The 15,875-nt window shown below is 33.9% G+C and overlaps 1 protein-coding gene across 1 annotated transcript in view; it reads right to left on the bottom strand.

The window, feature by feature from the left end:
- Positions 1 to 457: 457 nt before the first annotated feature.
- The window catches only part of KHDRBS2 (KH RNA binding domain containing, signal transduction associated 2), a 583,766-nt gene continuing 568,348 nt past the window's right edge, over positions 458 to 15,875 (bottom strand). Inside the window, exon 9 of the mRNA XM_015136629.3 lies at positions 458 to 1,552. Coding sequence (XP_014992115.1) covers positions 1,455 to 1,552 — 98 coding nt within the window. The 3' untranslated portion in view covers positions 458 to 1,454. The remainder of the gene's footprint in view (positions 1,553 to 15,875) is intronic.

The following is a 15,875-nucleotide window of genomic DNA, read 5'->3' as shown; positions in this document are numbered from 1 at the left end:
TTTAACGTTTAGTCATCCTTTGAGTCCTGCGACATATTTCCTTAATAATCATCAGCCATCAAGTCTGATAGTCTCAAAAGAAATATCAGCCCTCTAAACTGCCTTCAAGGGCGGTGATATTTAGCACTGAAAATTACAAATAAAGTTTTTGAGGTTGAATAGCAACAACTGGCCAGTGACACTGATGATTTGTTTGTCAAAACAAATTGTTATAAACTACGCAAATGAAGTCCACGCACTCCTTTGAGTGAAAACAATAAAGTGAATCTACGCAATGCTTACATGTTGGATGGGATATTTAATGTGCGGGGAAACTCAAAGGTTGAAGAACTAGGCATTTAGACAGTGGTAAGTGGTAATCTTACCTCTTTATACTCCATTACTCTTTCTCACGAGAGACATGCTAATGCAAACAAGTCAATCAGAATTTGTGTTTAGCAAGATAAAGCTTAGAGGATAGTTTAAAATCCATTTATTATTCTAAATCCATTTTTTTTCCATTAACATGTTATACATTAGTGTTTACTAACCATGATTCATGTAACAGTTTAGTTTGTTAACTTTTAAATTATTTAACAACCATAAGTTATTAATACATTTTTAAGTATTACACAAATATCTTAAAACAGGCTTGGGTTCATTTTTGTAATTTTTAAATAGAAAACAGTTTAGGCATCTCTTGAAGAAGAAATAAAGCAGGCATTTAAAGCTAGAAAACAAGTAATTCCAAATTTAGTTTTTACAAAAGTTTTCAGCTTTATTGACAAATTATGGCAAACATATTTGACAAATTGTGGTTTCCTATTTAGAGAAGCTTACACATGGAACTTTATGTGTGTGTGTTTTTTTTTCTTTTTTAACAAATACAGGTTAAAACACTGAACAAATTCAGTTAGCTACATACATACAGTAGCTGCTTGTTTTCAACCCCATTAAAACAGCATTTAAAATTAAATTTACAAACTTAATATCGAATATCTTTGTCTAACTAACAGATATTAAAAGACAGGTTAAAACATCTTATCTACAACTTTATTATCAGCTAGTTCAAAAATCATATTACAGTCTTTTAGCAACCCTAAACAAAGTTTCTGCTAGTTGGTTGAGACTCAAAATCTGTTAACAGGTTCATGCTTTTTCTCAAAAAAAAAAAAAAAAAAAATTACACACAACAATGAAAAACAACCAAGAGAATATCATCCTACTGAGAGGTTTATAGACTATGCTTGCCAATGTCTTTTTCAGTCTGTTTTGTAAAATAATACTAGTGTCAATGTCACGCCAACAGTATAGAGGGAAATACAAGAAATATATGGAAGTAATCATGAGCAGTTATCCCTAGAATAGAAAACAACAAACAAAAAAAAAGGACTATTACTTGTCTTGTTGCTGTTTATGTGGAGACCACAGGCTATGAATTGTCTTTGAGGTGAGGTCACAGGTGGGAAGGACCTTCAATATCTACCATAGGGGTGTTCCCTGTATCCCCCTCTTGCTGACCTCGGTGGTGGTGCCTTCAAGCTAGAGCGGGTTGTGGCCCATTCTTCTGGTGCTGTGAAAAAGAGAAAGACAGTAACACACACATGACTTCACAGTTACTAAAAAATAGTAATTTAAGGCACAATAGTTGACCGAGAAAAAGAAAACAAAAGATCTCAACACTGAACGCTAAAGCCTATTTTTTCCACATCGTCAGACTATCAAAAATGTGTATATAAATGTGTACCATGTATTTATTATGTGTTAGATATAAATGCCACAAAATAGAAAGAGGAGTATCAGTGTAAACCCCTGCCCACAAAATCTTTTTACACAGAATTCTTAAAAATAAATAAATAAATCGGCTATAGTAAACCAGTAGTGCTTAGCCCTGGAATAACTTGAGAATCACCTGGAAATATTAAACAATCACAATAAAAGATAACTAATGCCTGTTCTCTGTCCCCTAAATCTACTGATTAGAAAAATCTATGGGCTGGGACCTAGGGTTTGGTATTCAGATACTCCCCAGATGATAGTTACATAGTCCAGGGTTGAGATCCATTGGGCTAAATTGTAGAGAGAAAGTGAGACATAAGCAGAAGATAGAGTAGAAAAAAAAACTTAAGCAGCAAAATCAGTAAACAAAACAAAACACAAAGATACCACTTTTTCCAAGTAAACAATTCAGTAAATAAAGAAGTATTAGTACACCAAGAAAACTCCATTTACCTGCTAATTTTGGCTAGGTTCCAAAACATTGAGAGTAATAGAAATCTATTATTCCAAAAGAGCAAGAAAGAAGCAACCAAGCTTTTGAGTACTGTGGAAAATAGCTATTGTAAAAATCTGTGTCCCCAGAAAAGAAATGCAATTATTCTTTAAAAGAACTCAATGTTGGCTTTATGGTAACATTTTATATGATTCCAGCCACTAGGTTATTTTGGTCTCTTAATCAGAATTCAGTTCCTCATCAAGAGCATATTTCATGCATGGGTGTGTAAAAGGAGGTATGGACAAAGGGAAGAAGGTTACTAGAGACACATAGATATTGATAACTGATATATAAAATAATGGAAATATTAACTGGGAAATAATTGCAGATTGAGGTCAACTAAGGTAGGGCATTTGCCCCTAGATAGTTCATCTGATCATAAGAATTAGTTGAGAAAGACTACCAGAAAAGCATACAAAATTTCAATTGTACTCATTATGATATAGAGCAAATGAAAACAATCTACTATGTAGAAAAATGATCAAAAGTTTATCATCGTTGGGAAAAATGGCACTTAAGTGGACAAATATTAGTTTTTTGAGAATATTCTCACCAGGGAATTATTATTACAACAGATACCTGATAATAAATTTTAAAAATCTCTTTTACTATTTAGTATTTTATTTCAGTATGTGATAGGATATAAAATAGGAGTAAGAAACGAAATGAATACAACAAATGTTGCCGTTGCTCAAAATATAGGTTTACCTGGATCAGAGGTTGGCATACTCTGGCCTGTGAACCAAATTTGGCCAGCTTATTGTTTTGTAAATAGTTTTACTGGAACACAGGCATGCTATTTATTTACATATTGTCTATTGCTGCTTTCACGATACAAAGGAAAAGTTGAGTAATTGTGACAGAGATTATACTGCTTGAAAAGCCTAAAATATTTATACTCTGGGCTTTTGCAGAAAAGTTTTACAGATCCCTGCTCTAGACCATGTTGTTTTTGGTAGGAAAATGCAGATATTGGTCTTTCTGTTGTAATCTTTTGAAGGCAGGAATTTATCCCCAAACCGTTTGACTTTATGAACATAAAAATGAAAAGAATTCCATGTATTTGCTTGATTGGAACTAAATAAAACTGTTTTTGGTGTACTCATAGGGAAAACACATTCAGCATGTACAAGTTGAAAGTACCTACTCAGCCTTATGTAAAACGAGTATTTACACCATGTTCATGAGATAATCCAGGCTATATCATTTTTTGTCTTCTGATGGTAAAATGTATCCCAATTTATTATGCGATACCAATTTATTATGGGATATTATTGGAGCAAAAAGAATGTACTACTTTTGCTGCAATTATTCTAGAGTGTTAGAAATCCCTGGGTTTCACTCTACAGGATTTAAGAGCTGAGATAATAGAGGCTTCAAGTTTTCCCAGGAAATAGAAGTCCCAGGCCCTTTTTCAGATTCTGAATGTTCCTGAAAATAGCTGAACAATCATGAGCAGAGTGACAGAACCCTTGTCACATACACTCCCAGATTTTTTCAGAATTTTAAATTGATATAAACCTAGGGACTTGCTAGAGAGGACATAAGTGTTTAATAACTACTCATCAACTTGGCTTCAGTTGACTTTTTCTAAGTCTCTAGGGCAGTTAATTGATGAGCTAAAACTATTCATGTCTTAAATGTTAGCCAACATTAGAATAGGGACTGTCGCTATCCACTGTTGCTTCCCCAGTGCCTGGGAGAAATGCAATGCCTTGTTAGGGCTGAAGCAGTAAAAGTTTACATGAAAGAAAGGGTGGATGAATGAAGAAAGGAACTATGCAGAAAGTCCCAGTGATAATTCAAAAAACAGAAACAGTTGAGCTAAAGAAGTTTAACATTTATTTTTAAAACTCTTTAATTAGAAATCTTATGTATTTGTTATAGAGTTAAAAATCAGACTTCTTACTCAAAAGGGTTAGTTATCTAAGTATCAAAAATATTTCACTATTGAATTCAATGAAGTAATCGTAGTGGGATCTCATTACAAAAAAGTAGAAAAACATATTTCATGGCACAAAAATGTGCTCTTTCATAATGCTGTTCTTCTATGTGAATTAATACTATGTTCTTTCCTCCTTGCTCAAGGGTAGGAAAATGGAAATTATTGTTAGTTCATGATACTTGTAACTGGAAAAGTAAATCGCCAGCCAAAGTGATTTCCTACCCAAGCGAAAGTAAGTTTCTAATTGTCCAAGATTCCATACCATTAGCAGAGGAAATTAAGGACTTATTTCACTGAATTCAGACCTTGCTTCCATTGTTTACATGTTCTTGGTAACAATAGCAAAGAGAGATCAGGAAAAGTATTATTTTTATTTGTGTCCATCTTTATCTTTCCTAATATCAGAATGTTTATATATAGTTACAGATTTACAATTGCCACATGATAATGCATGCCACTTTTTCTTAGTGAAAATACGTTCTTTGGATTGTGATTGGAGAGTCCCAAAGAACGTTTTTCCAGTGCCACCATATAGTGTGTCATTGAACTTTATATGGTCGGCCAAGCCCCTCATTGTTCACCAGCGATATTTAGGCCTCTGGATTTCTTTACTGCCAGTACCACAGATAGAAGGGATTCTAACCTGAGTCCCATGGAATCTTGAGCATGGAAGAGGCCCAAACATAGGGAGAGACAAATCATGACTGGGTTCCTCATGATGGAGTTTCTCTGAAATCTGAAGTTATAAAGACCCACCAATGAACTTAGAATTTATCTGTCCTCTTGGGTCTCTTAGTAGACAAGAAGATTCTAAATATTTTAAGCCTTCCTACGAATTTTAGAATCCTGTTTTTTTCTAGTCCCATGGCGTGTTCTAAGATGTCATTTAAAAAACTCACTGTGATAGTAACAAACCTGCACGTTGTGCACATGTACCCTAGAACATAAAGTATAGTAAAATAAATAAATAAAATAATGATTAAAATTAAAAAAAAAATTCACTGCATCCAATGAAATTTATTTATCCTTTAGGGAAATGATAAAAGAAGTAAGATTCTGTCAATATCAGGATCACTGTCACATGAGAAGCACCGGCTAGGCTATGAATTAATCTAATAACAAATTTCTCCTCAAAAAAGGTACAAAATAACTATCTGCCAAATTAAAATTATGGAATGGGTTACATAACTGTGAATATGAAAATAGCAAATCAAGACATGAGAAACAGAAGTTAAGTGACTTGATCCAATTGCCACCCTTTCTTGGCTTCCAATTCAGGCTTTAAAGTATCATATATTATAAGAAATATGAGATAAATTTATATTTATTATACGAATAATAAAGCATCACTAAATACATTTTTCATTTATTGAAGATCTCCGATATGCTAGTTACTAAACTATGCCCTGCATATAAGGACAGTTGAAGGGGCCCGTAAAAGACACAGGAAAAAACTAACATGAAATTTCATAGATTATAACACAATTTTAATTGATGTTTTAAGAAAATGCTGGGGAAAGCACAGGGAAAGGAGGTCTAACTTTCATCATTCAGCTGAACTTGTATTGAACTCTAACATTTAATCATCTCAAAGAAGGGATTTTCTGAGCAAATATACTCAGTAAGAACACGGGTGCTGCTGAACTTATCTAAGAGAATTCACTTTCTTTAAAGACTTTCCTGTGTTAATTATTTTGTATTATCTGGCCTTGCTTCTAAACTGGACTCTAAGATCTATGAGAGGAAATATCGTCTACAGTGGTAGACACTGAATAAGAACAAATAAGAATATTTGTAAGCTGTATATAAATGAATGGTGCTACTAAATAAAAAAGGGGTTTCAGACCAATTATGCAAAATAAGTAAAACAGAACTTTTCAAAAAGGCATTGTTAGCAATTAGGTTGTCATGTTGCATGTATACAGTATATGTCAATATTTCTTTCAAAAGTTCTGTTTTTTATTAACTTAGGCTGCTATTTTACCCAGCGAATCAGGTTTTACAGACTGCCTAGAGTCCATCCCTATTTCATGGTAGTCAACATCATTGAGGAACATTTGACTTTGATAGAAGAGTGTAAATTACCTAGGTAACTCTTGTGCATTCAATATTACGGTGACTTCAAACGTTTCTGTATCTCAAATACTGTGCGAAATGAGGCCTATTAAGTGCTATGCATTTGTCAATGTGTCCTTATTTCTGCAGTGGGACCAGGTACCTTGGGGAGCATTCACAGTGGGAAAGAAAAATCTGGATGATTTTTAAAGTTGCAAAACTACGTTCTCTGATAGTTCCAGAGACACTGAGGTAGTTGGGAAAAACATGAAGCATAGGAACGAGGGGCCAATTCAGGAAAAGCTGGCATTATTTAAGTATCTGGAAAGCAAACTTTTAATGTTTATGTTTCAGGAAGTAGTTTTAAAACACCATCTAAGAGGAAATTAATTTTAGAGATCAGTTCAGAAAGGATAAAGGAGATCATGGAGCTTACTGAGTGCAGTCATGATACTCTTATTTTGCTGTCTTAGATAGTTATTTGTCTGTATCTCTGAAATATGGAAAAGAATCTTTAAAAAAGCTTGTTAAACCCACAGCAAAAAGAAGGAAGTTCATGCTATTTATTTTTGGTACACTGTAAATCAATATGCAAAAATCACAACTAAATTAGGAAACTTAAGTTAGTCTCTATCATTACAAACCGCTAGTGTTTTTGCTTTGCAAATCATATAATGGCATCATGACATGGTTGATTAAAATTCACCCTGGCTTTGAGCCACTCAGTTTGTTCATCTCAGCTAAGTTTCTGATGTTTCTAAGGAGTATTATTCTATTTGAAAGCACCTTTCAAATACAATATTCATGGGTTGTTTTGAGGCTATTTAGTCCCAAAGAATATGTTAGTTTAGATGTTTTGCTATTGTTGCAACTCACTATTACGATAGCATCCATTTTATTTACTTAATGTTTAAACACCTATCATATTTAAAAAACACTATTATCACAACTTTGAAGGGCCTATCACAGCGCTAAGTATTTTGTGTATATTATTAGCAAATATCACACTTTTCCTACAAGGTAGCTGTTGACACTACCTTTTTTTAAAGATGAGGAAACTATGGCTCAGAAAGTTTAGTTGTTGGGAAGATACAGAATTTTTGTCTCTAACTGTCTCACCATCTATCCACCAACGCTTTCTCCTTTTCCTCTTTTTTTCCCCCTAGAAAACAAGACTTAATTTATTTTACTTTCTTTGAATTATACAACAATTAGTGTTGACTCCAACAACAATTAATTAGCCAAATGAATGAAACTGTAGTTATAATTTTGTTAGCAAGAATGTGGGTCGCTTCAACTGAATTTGTGAAGGTGCAAATCCGAAGTGGAATGCGGAGTTCTTTGCAGTGCTCTGAGCATTTTAAAATATTAATGGAAATTTGGAACTGAGTGGCCCAACCATTTCAACTCTACAACGTGTATTCCCACTATTTGTAATTATATAGTTCATTATTTTAAGATGCAGAGGGTAACAGAAGAGGGAGAAATATGGGTGACCAGCATCTCTTTTCACAGATGAACATGGTGCATTATGTTCCAACAAGAAGGGTTGCTAACTTTGAGTTCACATTATTTATCCTCTCAGAAAATTCAATCAGCTTCTGGGAAGCATTTACAGCTTTTATCACTCTTTCAGATTTTTAATTAGATGTCCTCTGTTAGAAAAAATGTATCACTTGGGATAATCCATTTAGAGTAACAAAGGACTTAGCCTTTCTATGAACTCCATTCTCAACCCTAAAATCTTACCATGCACATGGCAGGCACTCAGTAATTATTTACTGAATAAATTAGTTATATTTAAATATTTTGCCTCTTCCTTTCAGACCCATAGGCTTCCCTCAGATGGATTCCTTCACTTTTGAATGGTAATTCCCAGAGTCTTACAGCTGATCTGCATTTGCGTTATTGTTCTGCCTCTTTCTTGTTGAAAGATTCCTTTCTACAATCTTAAAACCATTTTTTAAACTTTTCTGCATTTTTATATTATTGTGCTTAATATCTCCAATTTACTTCATGTATATACCTAATTTTCATATTATAAACTGGTTTCACAATTTTATCTTCTGTGCCTAAGCTTAGTTGGTTTGAATTACTGCTATATTCTAATTGTGAACTCAAGGAAGGTTAAAAAAATTCCTGACAAACTTCAGGTTGCGCCAAGAACAATATTCCAGGTAGTTTTGCATGTAATGCATAATTTTTACCAGCTTCTGTTTTCCCAGGCGAGGCCACTGTGATTTGCAATATTAGAAAGAATCCCCATAATTCCAACTCCTTGGTGGTAGTGGTGGTGTTTTCAAATTGCCTATTCAGTTCTAGTCCCTATCCTACACATTATTGTATTTAAAAAGTTGACTCAATCTGTACCATTTTATTTCTAATTATCATCCATTAATAATTGAAAATTATATATGTCATTAAAATTTAAACATTTTATTCTTGGCTCTGCTGTATAGTATCCTGCAGCTGTAGAATAATACAGGCCAGTGGTTCTTAATATTTTTAAATAAGTATGTGCCTATTTTATTGCTATGGAGTTAAGAACTCATTTAAATAAAAAGGAGACAAAGAAGCTAGCTAGAGAAAGGATTTTCAAAATGGAAGGTACAGAAAAAATGGAGAATGATAATTGGACACAATGTAGAAGGTTATCTGACTAAAGTCTAAAACACACTTTCATTATTATCAAATAAAATCCTGAATCATTCAAAAGATTGGAATTCAGCTAGAGACTTTTTGAAATGCACATAAGGAGTTTATAATATGAAGAATAATAGAAGGGAGAATAAACGTAGTGATATAAAGTAATATGGTATAATTCTCTTCTCAAAGAATTCCAGTACTCCCTTTAACTCAGTAAAGAAGGTAGGCTTGGTGACAGAGCTTCACAGACAGAGATTAAATTTGTAGTTGCTTGATAGTCTCACTCTCCCTACATTCTTCATTTCTCTACCTAAGAACAGAAATGAGCCAAAGTTACAGCAATTAGAAAAAATCAGGTTTTCAGCTCTACAAATGTTAATATTTCTGCATGACCTACTCTTAAGTGCCTGTGCTTATGCCACAGTGTGCCTTTCCCTGCTTTTCTAGGTTGTTAAATGGCTCCCACCACTCGTGAAAGATCTTAGTGTTTGTCCCTGGTTACAGGGAGGTAAGCTCTAAATCCTAAAATTTCCCTAGTGATTGGAGGTCTTTATTATTCATGGTGAGCCCCTTCAACTACACCTTATAGTTTATACTAAGAAGATGATTCAAGATGGCAATGGTCATGCCAGGAAGACTAACCATAATATTAGAGAGTTGGGGCTTTGGCCTATGTGATAGCAGCCCAACCTGAGGAGTGGAGAAGGCTGGATATTGATATGATTTAATCCATCATGTCTATACAATGAAACCATAATAAAATGTCTGGACACTGAGACTCCTGTGAGCTTCCCTGGTTAGCAATACTTTTATATTTTATTACATAGTGACGTGCCAGGAGGGTAATGTGCCCCAGCAGCTGTCAGAACCTTCATGTTTGGGATCCTCTCAGACTTTCCTCTTGCCTTATGTGTCTCTCTCTTTGACTGGTTTTGATTTGTACCCTTTTGCTCTGATAAAACTTTAATTGTAAGTATAGCACTTTCCTTGGTCCTTTGAGTTGTTCTGAAAAATTATTAAACTTGAGAAAACAGTGGGAACCCCTGAATTTGTAGACAGCTGGTCAGAAGTGAGAGTAGCCTGGAGTCCCCAAAACTTGTGAGTGATGTATGAGGTAGAATTTCGTGGAAATTTTGTGGAAAACTGTGCCCTTAGTTTGCAAAGTTTGGCCTATCTATGGGCATCCCCTTTGTCTCTTTGCTTGCTCTCTTCAGTCTTCTCAGAAGCCTAAATCTTAGCTCTTGGCCCATTATTGAACCTATCTGTGCCAGAACTTCTGGATGCCAAAATCCCCTTGAGTTATCTGTCTATTATGGGCTGCTGCACTCCCCCGAGCATGAGGGAGCTTCTCCTGGGGTCTTCCTGGACAATCGCAAGCTTCAGAGAGACTGATCTAACTCTTTTAGTTGTTGTCTTTGTTCATTTATTTTCTGGCATATCTGGTTACCCACTGAACTAAAGGTTTGATAAGGTACCAGTACGGTTAAGACATTTGTTCAATACAAGAAGACACCGATTGTAAGTCATATATACATGTATATATACAGATATACATAGGTACATATATGGGTACAATGTTGGGAAGAATCCCTGTAATTCAAACTCCTTGGGGGTGGTGATGGTGTTTTTAAAATGGCTATTCTGTTTTAGTTCAGCACATTTAACAATATTCTATTCCAAAATACTTAGCAAATATGCCATCGTTCAATAAATTATGGTGTTTGATAAATCAAGTGTAGCACATTTATTTTAGACCAACGTATTTAGTCTTTTTTTTCTCTTATCCATGCTCTCTTTTAATAAACCTAAAAAATCTCCTCAAATTCTGGAAATTCTATAAAGATTTTCTAAGGTGGCATGTCCCAGGATATATTTTTATTCTTCGCTGACATACTTCCATGTGGGCAAAATTTTTTCCCCAGGTTTATATTTTGTATTCTGTACTTTGTGTTTTATAAACAATTCATTTTTCCTATATTCTACATATAAATCTATATCATCTGGAATATACTTTCTTGTACATGATCTGTTCATCCCAAGAGTTTGACAAGTCACTCAACTCTCCCATCCATCTTAGCCAAAATGATTGTGCCATTAACTCAGCAGAAAAGCAAGTGATTAAAAAAAATAAAAACACCTTTCCTATGGCTTGTTTTATTTTCTCAACAAGAGCGTTGTTAAATGCATGTGGACTGTAATTTTTTGTTGACTCTATCTGTTGGGTAAATTTTTTTAAAAAGTCAAGGTTGAGATTTAACTGTTCAACACACAATTGTTCAAAAAGGTAGTTACTTATGTTTATTACTACTTAAATTTACAGTTTTCATAAAGTGAACTTAAAATATCAGGTTCTCTAACACAATGTTTGATTACAAAATACCCAGTGTTATAAAAGGAGCCTGCATATAAGTTGTGTATCACTTTCAAGAATGCAAATGACTGGCATAGTTTGGCCATTCATCTTTTCAGTAGTCATGAGAAGCAGATACTGATGTGGGGGAAAAAATGGCTTCAAGTATAATTTGGTCTTATTACTGTGAGAGAAATTATAAAGACAGTTATCAAAAAATGGATATTACAAATTAAGATCATAGGATCCTTCTAATGTGCCCCCATGCATGTGGCTATCTAAAACTTATTCTCAACCTTAGCTTACAGTAGAACCACCCACCATGAAGCTTTTAAATAATTCTGATGGCTAGTTCTCATCTCCAAAGGTTGTGATAGATCCAGTCTGGGGTGGAAACTGAAAGTTGGTATTTTTTTCAAAGTTCAACAGGTGATCCTAAAATGTGTAATCACGGTTAATAATCTCTGAAACACTCAAAAGCAGGTTTTTGTCTCACCTAAAACTGTTGGATTAAGGAGTGCATTATTCAAAACAAAATTGAAACTGTAAATACTTTGAACCTAAAATAAGCAATACAAGCAGTGACGTAGTGGTGCACTGCTCTTTTTCATTGTTTCCTGCCTAGGCAACATGCTCTGCATTTATTACCAAGGCTAATTGGATTAGATATCAATCTAATGGTAACCACTGAAATAGCAAAAAGGGAAAGCTAATTTTAAAATTAATTTCACAAATGAATTTTAAAATACTTTAGAAGCATTATTTCACTAGGCCTTCTTCCTTTTAATTACAAATAAAGTTTAAAAATCTATATGAAAAGTAAAGCACAGTGATATTTTTCCCCAGAACCTATTATGTAATAACTTTAATACATCTCAGAAAAAATAAATTATTTGCATATATTATTTTTAAATGACTGATAAATTATTGCCAATATTAAGAAATCTCATTTCCATTTCTAAGTCAATTTTCCAAAATTTATATTCTATTTACTATTAAAACCAGACAGTCTTTGTTCTTGAATTAAATGGCTGGCACAACTGCCAGTTAGTTTCATTTTCCTTTGCTGTTTTCACAGATTAATCAATGCAGGGCTTATTTTCACACTGGGAAAATAATCATTCCAGCTCCTCAACACAAAATGAATACATTTGTGTTCCACAATTGACTTGAAGTGAGGCACTCAAATGCCCTAGAATATGGCACGAAATTTCTTTTTGCTTTCATTCATTTCAAGATAGTGTATTAATATTATCCTCCTTGCTTCCACACAGCTGTCATCTAAAACGCCACTAAAGAATGGATGCATAATTAGCTCTTCAGTTCATACATTAAATACATTTTAATAAATAGCTCTTTTCTCAGAGAGAAGAATATTGGTGTCCCTTCTTAGCTATCAGTCTCAGAACTTAGAGGGTATTTCTTATGTGAAGCATTGCTTAGCCAAGCTAATGTAGGCACTGTATTTAAAATGCAGCCTTAATGAATTATTAGCCATTCTGACTCATCTGAAACAATCATAGTGATTCTGATAAATTAAGAAATATTTTTAAAATGCAGAAACTGATTTGGAATTCCTGTAAGTCAAATATTCATGCTCCAAAAACAAATTCAAGTTATCAGAAATGTAATATCTAAATGTTAATAGTAACCAATTTAAAATCAATTAAATATTTAATAAATACCAATGCATTAAACATTAATATTTATAATGAACAAGATAACTATATTTTAATAAAATTAATTCATGATTTTAATATTTAAATGTTATATTTACATTATGAGCAAGATAGTTTAATACTTAATATTAAATTATCTGGAAATATCCTGAATAATTTAACTGTGATAAGACCTAAAATAATACATTATTTTCTGAAAGTCAACATATTTATTATTTCAGTGACAAAATATAGGCCCCAAAGAGACAAATACAATTTCAGTTTTCATACACAAAACATAATGTATGAAGATTCAGAATGAAGTGTCCCACTGAAGGACTGAATTTTTATTTCTGTGGGCTTATTTCACATCATTTCTAAATGAGAAGCTCCATCTCTGAGTCTTTGGAATGCAGAACCCTGTCATTCGGGAGAGCATTCCTTCTTCCCCTCCCAGTGCCTTCACTTGACCTCACAGTTCTTCCTGCCAATGTGAGCTGGAAAGGAAGGTGCCTGGGGCAGCCGACTCTGAGACTCCTCACATAACTCTCCAAGTCTAGGGGGTTGCCAGGAAACTAAACATTGAGGCTACTAGTTTTGTAAAAATGCAGACATTCCACTGGAATTTAGTATCAGTACCCATGATACAACCACAATGTAACAGAGAGGAGTTACTGATTCAGATCGGAAGTAAATGAATAGCTGGAGATATGAGATTTACATTTTGGTATAGCCATTATTGATTTAAAAGACTGTGTACTATTGATTAGAGATAAGCTATAAATAGATAATAGTTAATATATAAAGTATGAACAGTTAATAAAAACAATCAATCAATATTTGACTTGTGTGGGTCCTCAAATCACTGCTCATCATCTGTATTTACATTTTATCATCTGCCTATTTGGATGTTTTATTATAAGCAACTTATCACCAACTACCTAATACCTAATATCATACTACAAAATACCTGATGCCACAATCTGAATGCACATAATGCATATTAATTTAATTGGGCTGCAAGGTTATAGTGTTGAGCTCTTACTATTCCTTGTCCTCTTACTTTGTCCTTGCTCTATTGCCTGTATTATTACAATTATTACAAGAAGATTCTCAGAATTCAAATCTCAGGACCATACAGATCTACAGCAAGTACTTTATTTTTTGGTTATGCAAACAGAGAAATGAAATTTAGTTAGTAAAATAGGTAAATACACATTATTAGGTAAAAATTGCTGCCTAATTAATATCTTCCTTATTATGTTCAGACAATCAAATCCCTTTCTACGTTTTCCCTATTACTTTATTATGAAGAATTTATTGACTACTTTCTATGTGCAGAAAATTTCTGGTTGGTAAGTGGTAATTTGGCCCAGAATGAAATTTAGTGTTTATGGATAGTTAGTTATCCTAAAGTAAAATGGATCACTTCTTTCTAGACTTTGCTACAGCAGGAGAACCAGACTACAAAGAAAGTACAATATAAGACTTGGGATTATAGAGGTGAGCCCTGGCCCTCCAGACCATAGCCCTTGCATCTCCATTAACAGGCTTGAGAAGCAAGTTTGTATTTACACACGTTTTCCAATAGCATTACATAGTATTGACATTTCAAAATGTAAATAATTCAGAAATAGAAATCTAATCTCTTATCACCAGATATCATCAAATTTATCCTTTCCATTGATCTCAGTGCATGTAGTTCTGTAAAGCTCATGAGCATGATTTTCCTCAAATTGATGTATCAAGTGTAAAAAATGATTGTATTTTGCAAGTGAAAGTTCGATTTTTCCAGAAACGACTACTTACAAATAAGAACATGTCTTCTCATCAGAATGTAAGTTTCAAGAGATTGTTCACTACAATATCTCCAAGATTGAGATCAATGGCTTACATGTGTTAGCCATTAAATAAATATCTGTTAAATGAGTAATGTTCTCTCAACTTGTATAAAATTATTACATAAAATGGTTTAAAATCTGGTGCAGTTTTTTATCTGTAGGTGTAAGTTTCTCAACATTAAATATCAGAAACCAAGGAGGGACAATGTCCACCTTGTATATCATCATATTCTCAGAGACGAGCAATATCTATATGCAAATTTTCAATGAATTAAAGAAAGGGCCAGTTTGTGTCTTACTCATTGATCATCCTGAGTAACCAATCGTACACGGTATATGGCCTGATTCCTATATGATCAAGAATGTGCTTGGAACAATAGAAATATAAGTATTGCTGTGTTGAACTCCAAGAGTGCTGCAGGGGCAGATGTGGAAGCTCTAAAATGCTAGGCAATCTTACACCTCAGCCTGGCTGGTCCCCTGCTGTGGCTTTGGAGACAGCCTAGGATTTGGATGCTAGTGTTTTTATTAAATACCATCTGATGCCTTTGACCCCTTCCTTCCAATGAGTGGAAATTATATAAGGAACAAAACTAAAGCTGTACTTCCTATGGCAGCTTTTCCAACAGAGTCAGAACTGTGCAGACTTGTTCATCACATAGATTTCTGTGAAATACTTTCTGAAATTGTGTTAATTTGTTTTGGAAAAGAGTTCTAGCTATATAACAGCAAAAGATTAGGTTAATTTGATTAGTGTTAGAGAAACTTGGATTTGGGAGTGAGCCTGGTGCTCATTTTGGATTATTTACTTTTTTTCCTGAATAATAGTATAAAAGATCTCCTTCCCCTTAAAATAGTGAAATAGCAAGTGATAGCATTTTGAGAACTCCAAACTTAGGAAGGAAGATTTAGGATTTAGGAAGGAAGCTGAACGACTTTCCTTTAAACAAACTCAGGTTTAAAGTACCACATCCTGTTCTTTTTACCAAGTCTACTGAACCCTGCTCCCGCCTCCTGACAAAATCAACAAACAGACAAACCCCCAAATAATCAGACACACTTGAATTCGCATTCTTGTTCTGTCACTGGCAAATTGTTGAACTGAGGCAAGGTACTTAATGCTCTG

This window comes from Macaca mulatta, chromosome 4 (genome assembly GCF_049350105.2).
Source record: "Macaca mulatta isolate MMU2019108-1 chromosome 4, T2T-MMU8v2.0, whole genome shotgun sequence".
NCBI classification, from domain to species: domain Eukaryota; kingdom Metazoa; phylum Chordata; class Mammalia; order Primates; family Cercopithecidae; genus Macaca; species Macaca mulatta.
The sequence above is the reverse complement of the archived record's forward strand: the minus strand, read 5'-3'. Positions and strand labels throughout refer to the sequence as shown.